Source organism: Peromyscus leucopus, chromosome 12 (assembly GCF_004664715.2).
Source record: "Peromyscus leucopus breed LL Stock chromosome 12, UCI_PerLeu_2.1, whole genome shotgun sequence".
NCBI classification, from domain to species: domain Eukaryota; kingdom Metazoa; phylum Chordata; class Mammalia; order Rodentia; family Cricetidae; genus Peromyscus; species Peromyscus leucopus.
In genome coordinates this window covers 70621660-70638615 of record NC_051073.1, presented here as the reverse complement: position 1 = coordinate 70638615, position 16956 = coordinate 70621660, and the positions used below count along the sequence as shown (strand labels likewise).

The window sequence follows — 16956 nt, the reverse complement described above, 5'->3', positions numbered from 1 at the left end:
ATTCCCTTCCTCCTTCATCCAGATATTGGTGAAGAAACAGAGTGATGCATTCAAATCTTTGTTGTACTCGTTACATATTCGGGAATGAATCTGTATTCATTGAGATTCACTGGAACTTGTGTGGTCTGGATTATCTACATTGTCAGCTAAGATCTAGAGGACCAAATCTTGAAAATGCAAACGAAGGTCATATTGTCCAGGACTAGGGTGTGTGTGTAGTGCCTGCCCTCAGAACAGTGAATCTTGTGCACTTATTTCAGGTGGGATCTGAGCTTGCCCCATGTCCTCTAAAAGGGACATCATCATCACCTCATTTCAGTGGTCAGGAGATGATCAGCAAAGTAATTTGTCTGTAACATGAGGCCATACTAGTACCCTCGCCTGCCTTACAATGAAGCAGTTTCTCCTCCATTGTGCTCTGGTCTCCTAAGCAAGCTTGGGCTCCCTCCATGCTAATGATAGAGCGATGTGAGGGGGCAGCCATCCCTGATCTGCTTGGGAACACACTGCTCTGTTTGGGACTTGCTTTGATTCCTCTGTGCGGCTATGTGAGTGGCCAGAATGTCCCTGGCGGGAGAGCTCTAAGAGCGTCAGGGCTGTGGCTATACTGTGGGCACATTAAGTTACAACTTTGGAAAGTATCTTAAGAAACCAGCCTCCGAAACTAGGACCCTTCCACCTCCGGTATCCTAGTGCAGGAGCAAACTGAACAACTGCATACCACATTGCTTTTTAAAAGGCTGTTACGAATAGGAATTATTTAAAGTGACAAAGAAATTGATCCATTTCTAACAATGCCTTTAAAAAAAGAAAGGCAAAAATTTCATTTGTCATCATTTAAGGTGTTCAGCCTTTTCTTAGCTAGCCCATTTACCTTTGTCGAACGGGCTCTGGAGGGCCTTTTTCCTGGGCTTATTTATTTTGAATATATTTACTTTTATTCTGTATATTCACATATTTATTAATGCTACCAATTCTAGCGTCACTTCCCCTTTTCGTTCTTACAGTGTTCTCCTTTTTATTAAGGCACAATTTTACACGAAGAAACTACTTAGGTCTTAAATACTCCGTTTGATGAGAATGGACTGTTGGATATATCATTCCAGAAAATTCTCCCATGTCCTTTTCAAATCCACTCCCACCTCTCACCCTCAGAAACAGCCTATTTCTAACTTCTTTTCTTATATTTCTTTTCTCCCGATGAGTCTCAGTGTCTCTGTGTCCTTCTCTCTGTGTAATCTGCCTTTTCTCATTCAGAGTGCAGTTTTGAGATTCATTCATCCCCGTTGCTGTATCAGCCATCTGTTTCTTTTTGTTGTCTAGTATTCCATGAATATGCCAAATTCCACACTGTGCTATAATTAGGTTATCCATTCTTCTCCACTTTTTTCCATTTTTATTATATCGTGAATTTACTTAAGGAAAAACATGGGAACTGGAATACTGAATGTGGGCATAAATACATCTTCTCTCAGTATTCCTAAGGGCCTAAGAGACCCTGAAATTAAGCCTAACCCTTTGCCTCCTGCAGTTTTATTCCTTTACTGGTGTTATGAAAAAGTAGGTAGAACATGGCCTGGGGATGGAGAGACCTTGGTACCTGCCCTGACTTTGCAGTGTAACTGACCACCTGCTAACAGCTGCATTATTGTGTCTGTAAATGCATCTGACTGGACTGGAGTGTTCCTTCAGGGTTTTCATCTCGGGAGCCCAGTTGTCCTCTAACTCCCTCCTGGGGTATGAACACCGCATCCTTTACAGTTGCTACTACAGTACAACTTCTGCATCTCTATGGTGAAGTATCCCAAGTATCATCTTATTGAGGATAACGCCTTTGGTCCCTTTTCCTCTCCATGGTAACTGGAACCCAACCATGAAGTACATTCGTTTGTGAAGAGCAGGTTCAGCTGGATCAGCAGAAAACCAAATTGGTGATGTTCATTTCCTTCTTGGTGGGGAAGTAGATGCCCCTGGGCACTGCAGGCAGGTTCTGGACCCCTGCTGTGCTGAACTGCTGCCCCTTACCTCTGAAGATGCTTCTCCATTCCATCCTTACCCAAGTCTCCTTGATGCAAGGCATCGGGAAGTATGTATTATTCTAGGCAGCTGTGTATTTAAGTACAGTCCAGATTCTGGAGAAAAAAAAGAGCTTACCCAGACATGCCCTATCCAGCAAATGGGTAACACTTCTAGGACTGGGATCCCTCTCCTAAGTCTAAGGTTCCTCCTATTCTCTTGTGGACTTTTACTCTCAGAGATGTGGCCTTTAATTAAGAACACTTTTATTATATACAGAGTCATCATATGTGTCCACACTTTTCAGTGTTTCCTTTATGAAATATTTGTTTAGCCAACTATAAAGATACTAGTCAAGCAGGACTGTGTTCAATTCCTGTCCACCAACTTAAGACGTTGGATACACAGAAATAATAATAACAAGAAAGAATTTATGTTTTGCTTTCTTGTATAAAATTGTAACAATATTTGATCCTGGTATTCCTTTGAGGATTTAATGGGTTAATTTGGCAAAAACAGCCACACCCAGTGCTAATATGGAGCAGGCATCCATTATTGCACATCTCTCTCCTTTTCCTTCCTCCTCCTCCTCCTCTAAGTTTCCTCCAACCCCAGGAGAGTCTAACGTTCTCTGAAGGAAGTTAAAGGGAGACCAGCCCCTTAGCCTTTCTGAAATCCATAGCAGAATTTTCTAGTCTGTCCAACAGCCGGAAAACTGCTTCAAAGCTGCAGGTACCTGAGTTCCTCACCCCAGAGTAAGGACTAAACAGGCCCACAAATCATTGTTTTTCAAAAGAAGTCTTCAGAGTTCAGAGCTCTCCCAATGCGCCTGGTGTGGTCTTGGGGCACTATGAGAAGGCTGAGTGACATGTTAGATGTTACTCTGGTTATCTAAGATGAGACGGTGAGGCAGCTTGCTCGAGATAGTAGACCCTGGCAGCAAGTGACGTGTTTCCTGACCAAAATGAATGGTGCTTGGTAGGAGAAGGGCAGCCAGTGCTGACTCTTTGTCAACCGTCTTGCAACATGTTTGCAAAAATCTAAAGACAGACACACAGAATTAAATCCTCAAGAGAAGAAGTTTGACCAGAGGATCAATAATCGTAATAACAACCTCTCAGATCACAGAAAAGTAAACGGCATCCTTGACCGCACTGCTTTAGGAAGGGGTAGGCAGGACACACACTGGCTGTGGAGCCTACAGTGCTGTGTTCTATTCTGGGCCCCATGCACTGAAGGGAACCAGGACAAACTGGAACTTGTGCTGAGAATAGTGGTTGGGGGTGAAGAGACAGAAATAGCCCGTAAGAAAGGATGGAAAGAATCCAGGTAGTTAGCCCAAGAGAAGGCTCAGAAGGGACAATATTTTCAGTCTCTTTAGGGCTGTTGCATAGAAAAGGCAGCAGACTTGCCTATAGAGGACAGAAGGAAGATTAAATATAATCTTCTAACAATTAAGTGGGCCAGTAGAATGGATACCTTCCAAGAGAGTCAGTCTACTGTCCCTGGAAATGATAGTTTCAGGCTGGATAAGCCCTGACCAGCTGGGGGCGCTGTTCGGGGCATTTACTCACCATGCTGACTGGGACAGATAGCTTACTCTATCAATACTTTTTCCATGAGCCTCTCTGAAGCTTTAGCTGCTATAAATTCCTTTGATTATACGGTTTAAAGAAATATATTGCTTTTGTTAATTGAAAACCATGCAAGAGAAAGTTGTTGTCTTTTCTCTTAGAGATGGTATGAACAGCAGTGGATACTCAGGAAGAGGATGAATCGTCCATGCCTAGGCATGGTCCTGTGCCTTCCTGTGTGTCCATGTTGCACCTAGGAATAAATAATGACTTGCAAGATTTGAAAGTTACCTACGCTATGGAGAAGGAAAGTCTATTCTGTATTCTTATTCTCTGGTTTTGTCATTATTTCCACTCAGCATGGCCAATCATTTTGAATAAAGCTCTCTTTTGGAATTTACAGTACACTGATCAAGAGACTGTCCGAACTGTATTATTCATTCTTTCTTTCATTCATTCAATCATTCGTTCAAGTACTTACAAAACAATTTCCACTGTGTTTTATGAAGCATACATAGTGCTACCAATATAGAATAAGTTTAAATTTTTTATCTTTGAAGAGCTTTTAAATATATGGAAGTTGTGTTTTTTTTAATGACAACCACCATACTAATTGATAAAAAATTGGGGGTTATAAAACAATCCTTTTTTTTAATATTCCACATCCAGTTGGTTCAGGGATCTATTTGTCTCTCAGCTAGCTCCAGCTCAGAGACACTTCTGAGTGTTCTGAACTGAGGTCTCCCAGAGGCCTAGACTACTGATCAGCTAGTATAGAACAAGTAGGCCTTCTCATCCATCTCCCTCTGCTGAAGGTGGTCTCTCCAGCATGACAACATTGGTATAGAACATACCCTGTGACAATTCAGAGCTTCAAGAGAAAATCTTGTCATATTTTGTGTGTACCACATAGAGTCATCCAAAATGGCAGTAGTCCATTGGCTAGGCTCTTCCCAGGAGCCCAGCTCTGCTGCTTACCTGCTTTTATCACATGGGAGGAAGGGGTACATTGTGATGTGTTCCTCCTTTCACTTAGGGATTCGCACTTACCTATAAACAGGTAACTCTGTGCAGATCCCTATCATAAAGAATATATGACCATTGTGGGAGAAGGCAGAAGAATAGGAAAAAAGACCAGTAACAGAGCTAACATCCAATGCTGTTGACCTCCAAAGCTAAGGTTTTTGGAAAGGACAAAATAATATTCAAGGCAGAGGTCACGGTGAATGAAGAGCAAGAATACTGAGTGGTAAAATGTTTGGGTTAATAGGAATGAATACCAAGCTGAGGTGGGGAGAGCAGGATGTATGTCTGGAAAGGGAAGGTCTCACAGTGTTTAGAAGGACCAGGATGTCCATTTAGAAGAGCTGACCTTGGGAAAGCCATCCCTGGCTTCAGAGCACAGACACGCAGAATGATCAGTTAACAATCTCCCCTCTCCACTTTCTTTCCTGCCTTTGATAGTAAACATACCATCTCTATTAAATTTTGCTTCCCAGCTAAAACTGAACACAGACTTGGAACCGTCGAATCACTTTGGAGTTTTTTCTTCTTACACCCCACCAACAACTGGGATGGCATGCATTTGAACAAACCAAAAGTGATTTCGCTCTTCTAGTTTTCAGAGCTTTTTGGCTAAATGCAGAGTGAGAAATTCATACCTTTTTCAAATAGTGTGGGTTCTTTTTCCCAGTTCCTCTCATCCATCTGGTTCTGTGGAGGTCTTGGAATCCAGGAAAGTGTTAGTTCACTGTGCTGAAATCCAAAAAAGACTGCTAAACTGTGAAAGAAAATTTGCATTCCAGAGACACTGAAGGAGCTAGTCCACAACTCTGTGTGGCAAGGCGCAAACATCTGTATGCTCTGTCTCCTTTGTCTTTGAGGCAGTTGGAAAACCCTGTAGCATGGAAAAACCCTGCACCCATTGTGCCTCTGAGACTCACTTCATCTAACACTTTTGGTATGGTGGAGGGTACAGAAAGTAGAACCAAAACATGTTATTATTTTATTTCTAGTGTCAGAAAATATTACAGGCGAGATCCAGTTTAAGAGAAGAGCAAATCCCTTTGCCGTCTTCCTGAGATTCTGTTCTCGGGAATGGCTTCCCCAGCGGGTATGTGGCAGAACCATCAGCAGGCCTGTACTCAGAAGAAACCACAATCACTGCCATGACACTGGCATGTCATCGTGACATTTCTAAGCCATAGTTCTGTCTTTTGTCTTCCATTGGCAGAAGCGTAATTAGAAGGCCTTGTTTTCAACAGAAGCCCAATGATTGCCAAATGTGCTCAAGTGATCTCCAGAAGTTCAGAGCTAGCTCACTGCCCTCTGGCTGTTCTCTCTGCCCCTCCCAGGAGTCAGAGGCTTAAAGTTTTCCCTTTCTTTTGAAAGAAGATCAACTTTGGTTCAAAGAAGCTTTTCTGTCAAATGCATAAGTACAAGGAGAAACCTTCCATGACCCTGGCTGTTGGCTCAGGCCACTTGTGGCTTGCTGTAATGTAAGAAGTAATTGCAATCCATAAAGTCAGGTAGAAAATAAGTATCGTGGCAGGGCTGTGTTTCAGAAAGCAGACATGTGCGCAGAATGGTACTAAGAACATTCCTAGTCTTTGCTTGCAGATCTGGATTCTAATGGATGATTCAGGGTGGTTTAATTCTGATCTGAAATGTGCGTGTAGGTGGTCATTACTGTGTATACACAAAGCTAGGAAGATCTTTGCTTAAACTTGTGTTTAGAATGTCCCGAGATGGGTCGATTACCCTTGATGATCAAATGGCACTAAGTAGAAGGGCATTGCCCTACCGACTGTGTGTGTGAATAACTTCAGATCATTTATGGTCTTAGGGAAGTTCTGAGAAATATTTTTCTTTTTTTTGGAAGTTGCTTGCATGTACTTCCTGTTTTTATTTTTTTTTTAATTTTATTTTATTTTACAATATAATTTAGTTCTACATATCAGCCACGGATTCCCTTGTTCTTCCCCCCTCCTGCCTCCCTCCCCTATTTCTCATTTTTTGAGAGATACACTCTTACTAGGATGAAAACAGTGAATCCTGGGATGGAAACACACCTCAAATGTTGCTTCATTTAATGTCATTCAGGTTTTTTTTTTTTTTCTTCACACAGCAAGTGCTTATTGCAGGCCTGTTAGGAATACATACTACCACAGAGGCTGCAACTGTAGCAGTCTCCAATAGCCTTGTGACAAATAATAATACGGGCTGCCACTGGCAAGAACGAGAACTGGACCTTGGACGTCATGCCACAAGCGTGAAATAGAGAAAGGCTTGTTTGCCTTGGACTCAGAAGACGTAGATTCAAATCCTGATCACATTAAGATGAGCAGCATAGAAATTCTACATTCCGCCTCCCCATTTCTTGCTGCTGTGGAGATATCTGGTCTTGTGTATGCACACTCAATGAACATGTCCAGGTGCCAGATTTTGTTTTGGGTAGATAAGGGAATGAAAATTATTTTTAGGGAGAAATGTTATATAATACTAATGTTTAAGCAGACATTATATACCAGGCACTAAGTTCTTCCTTTCATATGTGGGATATTATTTAACTATTAAAACACATCATGCAGACATTTTCAGTCTTTGTAGGTAAGGACACCAAAAACCAGAGAAGTCAGTTACTTCTCAGACTTCAAGCCAGCCTCCTGAATTCATCACCAATGAATGCTTAGACTGTGTGACAGGTCTTCCCCAGCTCCTACATGAATAAGTCCTAACAAGACTATGCCTTGAAGAGGTTGTAAAGACAGATCTCTGATTGGACTTGGCTTGGAAGGAAAGGAATCCTATTCTTTATTCCCCTCTCACAATAGTCGCACTGGAGTTCTGTGATCTTTTAATTTGCCCCTGGCATGACACATAAATGTCAGCATTACGGCCCCTCATTTCTCAAAGATTCTGATACATCCAAAAAAAGCACTTTGGAAGGCGTACCCATCAACGTGGCTTACACATTTTAAAGTACAAAACCACCTCTGCAAGCCATAGGAATAGCTACACAAATGTCTTTTAACCAAAGCCATCTATTTGTTGATTTGTTTGTCTGGATGGGTCTCTCATTAACCTGCAACTTGCCCAGTAGGCTAGACTGGCTGTCCAGTGAGCTCCCAGAATCCACTTCTCTTTCCCTTAGCAGCACTAGGGATTACATGCATGTACCACCACACCTGGCTTTTTCAGTTTTGTTTTATATATATATTTCATTTGCAATTTATATATGTATGGGTTTTGAGCTCTATGTGTGTTTGTGCACCACATGCAAGCAATGTCCCCAAAGCCCAGAAGTGGGTGATGGATTATTGGAACTGGAGTTGCATAAGGTTGTGAGCTGCAGTGTGGGTTCTGGGAATTGGACCTGGGTCTTCTGGAAGAGCAGCCAATGCTGTTAATCGATGAACCATCTCTCTGGTGCTGCATAGCTGGCTTTTTTCTTTTTTAACATGAGTCCTGGTGATTGAACTCAGGTCACTGTGCTTGCTTGATAACACTTAACCAGATGAGGTATCTCCCCAGCTCTCTTGTTTCTTCATATTAAAGCCAAGTTATATTGTCCAAATGTAAATAAATAAATAAATAAATAAATAAATAAATAAATAAATAAATAAATAAAATCTTGTCTTCCATGTCATAATCCTATGCTAATAATTCTGTTCCACTTATGCAATGTGCAGTTGTTCACATGCACATTCATTCCTGAAAATCCTTAATACACCAGGTCACAGATTTTTGTTCCAATATTCTACCTGTAGAGTGAGTTTCATTTGAAGGCAGGCTTAACTGAAACATCTCTCAAGGTGGCTTAGGTAATGATAAAGACTCTTGTTCTAACCTAACATCAATGTCAGAGAGTATTAAAATCAGTTTTCACCCCACCAAGAAGAGACGTATAGTCATAAAATACAGGAATCAGCCTGTTCTCCCCATTCTCAAGTAATCCCTCTCTCTCTCTGTTCCTACTACAGGCAGCTCATCTCCTCATGAGAACAGTGTGCCATGTGCTTTGCCTGTAATCAGTTGTTTGTAGATGTGTTTACCTCTCCTACTGTCGTGGAAAGTTGTGAATGAGAGGGTGGGATCTGAGAATTCTCTTTCCCGCTGCCCTCCCAGGACGTTCAACACTTGGCTCCCTGGGCTTGCCGCAATGCTGGAGTAGGTGGGAATTCCATTTATTAGAGGAGACGCATGAAGTGTTGGCTTAAACAGACTTTGTAAGAAATTTGAAGAATTATAGGCAGCCATGCAGAGTTATACCCAGGATTTCATACAAAAAAAAAAAAAAAAAAAAGTTGAAATTATTTTATAGAATCCTCAGTTAGGTGTTTTGTAGTTATCGTGTGTGTGTGTGTGTGTGTGTGTGTGTGTGTGTGTGTGTCTGTCTGTCTGTCTGTCTGTCTGTCTGTCTATAACAAAGGAAGTTACGACATCACAAAAACAGGTTTTTAGGGTTTTGATATCATCTAGCAACATTTGGGGGGAAATTATAATTTTCAACTATAAAAAAAGAATTTTCATTAGAAAGTCACAGTTTAGGGATAGCACTAAATTTGCTGTGATTATTTTCAGTCTGTTTTGAAACACAGATACGAATATAAAATGTACCTCTTGACGTAGCTACAGGTGGAAGGCAGGCAGAGGGCAGAAAGATTGGAGTAGAAACTGCGTGCTTCACAGGGAGGCAGAGCTGTCGGGGTATCACCAGTGGGCTCCTTGGCACTCCCAAGGTTGAATGGCGTCTTTGCCTGTGGAGATCCTATAGCATAAACTTCCTCTTGAAGTGTTCTTGATCCTGGGATCAAGAACAGATTTACAGTCCATCCATAAGTGAGTGAGACAATAGAATTATTTGAACTTAAGTAATTACATTGGCACTTCAAGAGAAATTTGCTGAGTCACAGACAAGTCTTTCTGCTGAACCACATTGCCTTTCTGTTGGTAACACTCACACTTGTCAGGTATCTTCCCAAGTTTTCACCTCACCGTTCATGTAGAAAAGGGTGGCATTTGTTCAGAACACTGAAGTAATCTCCGGACCCAGCTGAAAACTCGAGGACACTGGAAAGCCTCCTTTGGCCTCTCACAAGGCTCTTAAGTATGATACACCTGAAACTCAATTGAACTTCCCTGTCTGGCAGGTTTTACTTAGTTATATAAAATAATTTAATTTTAAACAAATGATCCACAGTTTGTTGGTTTATAGTCTAATTAAAATTTATGAAGCATCACTTTTGTGCGGAAACACTATTGTAAATGCTGGGATCCAACAATGAGTTTTCTGTCTGGTAGTGGAGGAGTTTGGGGGACAGATGGTCTTAAGATCACGATGTTTCCTGATTTCGTTTCTTTGCATGTAACTTGCAGGTAGTAAGCCTGAATGCCTTCTGTTTGCAATGTGAAGTGTGTCTACAAAAATACAGACTAAGTACAGTCTGAGCATTGGAATTCTTCCCTATTGCACAGGGAACATGGAGGTGTGAACCTGCTTCTAGCCGCGTTCATGATCCAGGCCTTGGTTTCCTGGATTCCACTTGGGGTGTGATTTGTAAACAGTGTAGTATGCATCTCACAGCCTCTGTCCTATCACACTCCTCTTCTAGGAGTGAGTTTAGGCTCTTAGATGTGCCCCTTGGTATCATTTCTCTAAGCATGGCATTTTGAGGGAGGTAAATATGGGAAGTTGTAAAGTCTGGACTGGAAAAGTTATAAAGACATTCAGGTTCTAATATTTTCACTCTCATTTTTTTTCTTTTTCTTTTCATCACAATAAGACCAAAACTTTCTTTAAAACATAAACTGTCATCCCACCATCGTATAATCCTTCCTGTTTCATGATACTGCTCATTTAGCCAAAACTATAAGATCACATTTTAACTTTATAGAGTTTTAACAAAACTCACTTTCCAGTCTTCCAACTCAACTGGTCTCTTGATTGAAGATGCGCACGCTGACCAGTGTATTCCTGGCTGACGCGTTAGCTGTACTAACACTCCGGCTTCTCTCACTAGCAGTTCGTGTTTGTGCTGCCTGGGTGCTTCATTTATATTCAGCTGCTCCTTCCAGCTCTTCTGCTTGGGAATTAGAAAAGTTATTTATATAACACCCAAGGATATAAAAACTACAACCAGATTGTATCTCAGATTTAAAAACAGTTGCATTGGGGAGTTTTGAGTACAAGTTTGTTTGTGATTTTACTTTAATCTTTGGTTAAATTTTTGGTTCTAATCACAACTGGATCATCATCGTTTCAGAGAAGTTCATAATCTGTGCCTTTCAATTACATATTCCCTGCTTTCATTTCTGCTACTCTCAAATCTTTGCATTTTAACCATACTTTGATTGGAGTAACTGCCCAAAATAGTGTCTGTTGTGAAATTAATAAAATATAGACTCTTCAGTGAGCTTAAGTGACAAGGTCTTTCATGGCACGGTACCAGTTCCTATAAATGAATTTCTGAACAGTCTTATAAAGGAAATAACCGGAGCCAGGTATTGAGGTAAATTCTGAAAGATCAGAGAAACAGAACAAACCACAGCCAACTTCACCTTGCCAGTTCCTCAGATGATCTTGTTTCCTCAGACTGAAAGCTTCTGAGTCCTAATCCGAATGGATCTCAGCGGAACTGCTGCTAAAAGCCTAAAAGCTGAATAGCCTAAAAGCCCCTAGTTCCTGGTTCTCACACCTTATATACCTTTCTACTTCCTGCCATCACTTCCTGGGATTAAAGGCATGTGTCTTTCCCAAGCAAGGACATGAGATCTCAAGTCCTGGGATTAAAGGTATGTGCCACCATGCCTGGCTCTGTTTCCATTGTGGCCTTGAACTCACAGAGATCGAATGGATCTCTGCCTCCTGAATGCTAGGGTTAAAGGTGTGTGTTCCACCATTTTCTGACCTCTATGTCTATCTAGTGGCTGTTCTGTTCTCTGACCCCATAAAAGTTTATTAGGGTGCACAATATATTGGGGGACACAATATCACAAGTTCCTCCCTGGTACCGTGAACTATGCAGGCCCAGAACAAGGGTGACTGTTTGTGTGGATGATATAGTATGCTGCCCAGGTGTCTCTTCAAGATTGAGGCTCTCGTTGCTCTATCTGCTGGGAATGTTGATTAGTGAAGCCTCATAGCTAGATTCCTCTGTGCTAATTATCAACTGAAAGGAAACACCAGTCAAAGTTACCCTTCTTTCTTGGGGATCATCTTGTGTCCACTGACTGATAGGTGCAGGTATAAAGTCCCTCATCACTGACTTCATGGAAGGACAGTTCTACATGTCAATCCCAGCTGTCAGGTCCTCCATGAACCCATCTAGGTCTTGGTTGTAGCTACATCGTTGATCTCACCTGGTCACTCCTTTAGTCTCCTATAAATGCCGATCACAGGGATACTGCTCAGTAACTTCCTATGTGCAAAGTTGTGTAAGAACCTATTTCATAGGCAACACATCCTCAGACTAGAGCTTTGTGGGGAGAGAGAAGAGAGATCACTATTTGACCATATAGATGTCATAGGGAATGCCTCCCATAAGCGATGCTATGGTATCAGAGAATATGAGTTATTTTACTTGTAACAGAAGGAGGCTCGGGAAAGATTTCTTTTTCAGAACAAGTGGCCTTTGAGATTCATTTGCAAAAATAAGTAGATGTTTTCTAGGCAAAGAAAGGTATAAGGTGACCTGGGCATGGACAATGTTTTTAAAGATGTGACGTTGAACCCAGTATGGCGGCTAAAAGATGAAGCCCACATGTGAGATTAATGGGGATGAGGAGCCAAGTCACAGAACACACCACTGATGGTAAGGGTCCGCAAGCTGTAGTTTCCTCTTCTACTGCCTACCCAACCTGTCAGACATGGAGCCTTGATCCACATATAAGATGGGACCTGAACAGACTAAGAGGAATTTCTCTTCCACTGATTCTGTTGAAGTCTGTTTTCTTCAAAACTGTTATTTTACATTCGTCTCTATCCTACTTTAGAAAAGCTTAATATGTACATGAAGAGCCCAGCTTTTTTGTTTAAAAATAACCATGTATAAAAAGATATAAAGCGTTCCATTGTTGTGCTTAAAAATTTATGATTAGAAATTTCTAAACGTTTTAAGTGGGGGGGGGCATAGTAAACATGTGAGCCCTACTTTTAAACCTCTGTCAAAGGCTTTTCCATTTGTTTCTAATACATCTCTGGTAGCAGGAAATTGGTCTTTTCTTGTGTTGTTAGTACTAGTGAATAATTGTAAAACTGAAGAATTGGGATTAATTGTTTTACTGTTGAGAAATCTAAAATCTAGAGCAAAGAAATTATGTACCTAAGGCCATACAGTATGTATTATCAAAGCCAGAACAATGTAACATGCTATTTATGCAGCGTGTTCTCCTTGTTATGACTACATATGAGTTTGCTTGACGCTTCTAAATGGCCAGGAGTCAGGAAGGTAGACGTGCCAACCTCAGGTGCCCTCATGAGCTCAGTGACCCAGTTAACCAGTCAGCTCTAAGTCTGTTACCTCACCTGAGAAATGACAGCCTGGACTAGAGGAAGTGCTAGCCCCCTGCACCCTGACAATGTAACCGAGGACAGTAAAGGGAATTGTTTAATAAAGGTTAAGGTGCCCTTCATGGCCTGTTTCCAAACCAGCTACTTTCTTGGAAATTTTTTTTTTTCTAACTTGGGGACGTTTTTCATGAGGCTAATTTTAGGCATATGTAAAGCTTCTTTTCACTGCACAACTGTCCAGATTACCCATCCTGTGAATAGAGCACTCAGACCATAATGCTTTCCCTTAGAAACTGACTAAGCCTTGTATGTTGCTCAGAGCCAAGCCTCAGTGCAAACAAACACATTCTCTGGTCTAGCATTTTCTGATTTATTTAACTCCATTGCAGACTGGGTTTAAGAAGAAAAAAAAGGTAAAACCCCCAGAGAAGCAAAACAGGAGCCCCAGGAAGACGATTTACAGTCACATTAACTCAGATCACCAGAGTAGAGACAAGCAAGGTTATCATTCTCCAGACCATCATCAGCCCTGGAATTTCACCCTGTGAGCCTCTGCTATTTTAATTTCACCACTTCAAGATGAGGGGAAAGTAGGTTAATAGTTTCCGTGAGTTTAGACTATGACCAAAGGCAGCTACAGAACCTCAGGCGGCCGCAGCTCGTAGGAGAAGAGGATGATGAATTTACCAGTTTATCTTGGGATGGATTCCAGAGTTGGGGACACTGGACCAGTGCTGTGCCGCCATTGGTGGAGTTAAACAATATTTCTTCATTCATTCTTTCTGTAGGCATTCATCCCCGCTTGTTTTTATCCCAAGCAGTATACTGGGACAGAGAAATACATTCTTAAGAGACAATCCCTTCCTTTAATGAAATTACAGCATTGCAAAAGTAAAGCGGTATATACAGTTAAGTGCTGTAAGAAAGATACATGAAGTGGGGGAGAAAGAAGTAATGTGTTCAGGTAGGTCATTAAAGAGCCTTCTGAGCTGTGTATTGGAAGGTCAGATTGCAAATTGCCACAGTTCATTCATGTAGTCATGAGTCAAGACACATAAGTTGGGTATTTCCCAGGGCATGGGGTGGTGGTGAATGAGAGTGAGCAGTCTGCTTGGATGTGATGAGGAGCTCAGCCTAGAGAGGGAAGTCAAATGTCATTGAGGGAATTCACTCTGTATTATGGTGCCATGAAGGTTTGTTGTCAGGAAAAATACTTGGTCACATTCATGTTTCAGGAAATAAATTGGGCTTCCTTAGAGAGACAAAGGGGGTTATTTCTGGAGAGCGATAAACAAAGAGCCAATGCCAAAGAGTTGCCTTGGGGTAGTTTTCAGGATACTTATTACCTCAATACAAGCATATCTCGCCTCAAGGCATTTGAAGACCTTACAGTAAGAAGGCAGTTTCTCCTAAATTTTCATGCTCCATCCACCTCTGTGTCTTCCTGTTGATATCTATACCCTACGTTGATTCCGGATTCTAGTGAGTCACTCCAGATACTTCATTTAGAGAATAACACATATCACACGTGAAAAAAGATTATTGTTTGGGAACACAGTCTGGGCGTGGGGTGGGGTTAACAGCTGGGCCTTTTGAATGCTAACTTGCTGAATATTAGCTCCTAAGGTTCACATGTATTCCTAAGGCTCAGTATATTTTCACATCTAGGTAAACTGAATTTCTTAGCTTACTTTTTCACAACCGGACCACTGCTTTATGTTCAACATTTCTATCAGGAGTTCATTTAGCCTGAATTTTGAGGTTTTAAATGGGAGTTTTGATTTGGGCTCTATGAAGGGGTGTACACTTGTTGCAGTCATAACATGGATAAAATGTTAGGGGCCTCAGCAACCCTACTAGGTCTTTCATGTTGAGTCAAGTTTTACTTGTAATAGTATAGCAGTGTTCTAAGTACAGAACCTGGGAGAAGTAACTCAGGGGACATATCCAGCCTACCACCTATTTTTATAAATAAAACTTTACTGAACTACAGGCCCTTTATTTGTGTGCACTCAGAGGCAGTCTTTGCTCTGTGTGGGTAAACTGTGTGGTTAGTACCACAGGTCATTACTATCTGAGCTTTTGTGAGCCGGGCAATGGTGGCACACGTCTTTAATCCCAGCACTCAGGAGGCAGAGCCAGGTGGATCTCTGTGAGTTTGAGGCTCAGCCTGGTCTACAGAGGGAGATCCAGGACAGGCACCAAAACTACACAGAGAAATCCTGTCTGAAAAAAACAAGAAAAAGAAAGAAAGAAAAAAAGAAAAGAAAAGTGTGTCCTCACTCTTGGTGAAGTAGAAAGGAATGCCATAGAAGGCAGACAGTGGGTATTGTAACACATGGGTTTAGGGCTGGAGAGATAAGAGCACTGACTGCTCTTCCAGAGGACCCTGGTTCAATTCCCAGCACCGACATGGCAGCTCACAGACGTCTGTAACTCCAGTTTCAGGGGACCCGACACCCTTGGCAAACATCAGTGCACATTCAAAAAAAGACTTTCCTTAGAAGCCAGGGGTGGGTGGCGCATGCCTGTAGTCCTGGTACTTGGGAGGCAGAGGCAGGTGGATGTCTGTGAGTTCAAGGCCAGCCTGGTCTACAGAGTAAGTGCCAGGATAGCTAGGACTGTTTCACAAAGAAAACCCATCTTGAAAAGTCAGAATAATAATAATAATAATAATAATAATAATAATAATAAAAGCGTGGGTTTGCTGCCTACTGCTTCCGACCTGTCTGTGTGCATCGTTCCCACTCCGCTGGTGCCAGCTGCCTTCCCTGGAGGGTTGGGACACACCCTGGAGCCGCGGTGCCCTGCTGACCAGTTGCCTTGCTCTCCTCAGAATACTCTGGAGCAGTGCAACGTGTGCCACAAGCCCATCATGGAGCGGATCCTCCGGGCCACCGGGAAGGCCTACCACCCCCACTGCTTCACCTGCGTGATGTGCCACCGCAGCCTGGATGGCATCCCGTTTACCGTGGACGCCTGTGGCCTCATCCATTGCATCGAGGACTTCCACAAGTAAGCAGCCCATTCTCGCCTCCAACCTGCCAGCCAGGCCTCTTGCCCTCTGCTCGCCTCGCCTGCCCCACGCTTCTTGCTGAGCGACACCCGCCAGGGTCTAAGGATCTATCCTGAGAGTTATCTCCAGTGCAGGGATTGATTGACATGAGGGGGTCCCTGTCGTTATCCAGCTTAGCCTCGATTCAGAGCTTGTCTGCAGTTGACCGTGATATCCCTGTGCAGCTGTGCATAGGGAAGAGGCATTTAGCAAGTTGTACTTCTCCCAGTTCTTCAGTTTGGTTATCTGACCAACACTTGACCTAATGGTCTCCTAACTAAGACAGCCTCTGCACCCCTGTTACTGTAGGGGTAGGAGGTGCTCGTAGACAGATGCATAGAGCAGTCCTGGCACCCAGTTCCGGTGTGAGAGACAGCCCCGTGCCCTAGCCAGCACCCCTATGTCCTCTCTCAGCCTCCTCCCCCACCAGTGTCTTGGGCACCTCACTACGCTTCCTCATGACATTGATTAGTGCAGTACAGTGCAGCCTTTTGAGAAGGGTCAGAAAGAAAAATTCTCAGGATCACGTCGACTACCCACAGGTAGGCCTGCAAACATGGCTTCCCTTCTTCACGTCTCCGCTTTTACAGTCCCTCTTTCCCTCCAGTATAGGAGGTGTTGAGAAAACGACAGTTCTGTGTTTCTCTGAGCTGGGCTTGTTCGTTGGCTAACTGCTTCCTCGCCTCAGCGCACATGTTTATCAAGGTCGGTGTGGGAAGCTGCAGGTATGACTTGCTAATGCGAGGCAGGCGGCTTCCTTGCTTCCGTTCACTGGGCAGTCACTCTAAGAGTGGTTTGTA

General features: G+C 42.6%; 1 protein-coding gene across 7 annotated transcripts in view; it reads left to right on the top strand.

Moving 5' to 3' along the window:
• Positions 1 to 16956, top strand: part of LOC114697100 (LIM domain containing preferred translocation partner in lipoma) — a 611216-nt gene that overhangs the window by 578012 nt on the left and 16248 nt on the right. For all 7 annotated transcript variants that reach the window (XM_028875188.2, XM_028875190.2, XM_028875182.2 and 4 more), the window contains one exon: positions 15938 to 16116. In XM_028875188.2, coding sequence (XP_028731021.1) covers positions 15938 to 16116 — 179 coding nt within the window. The remainder of the gene's footprint in view (positions 1 to 15937; positions 16117 to 16956) is intronic.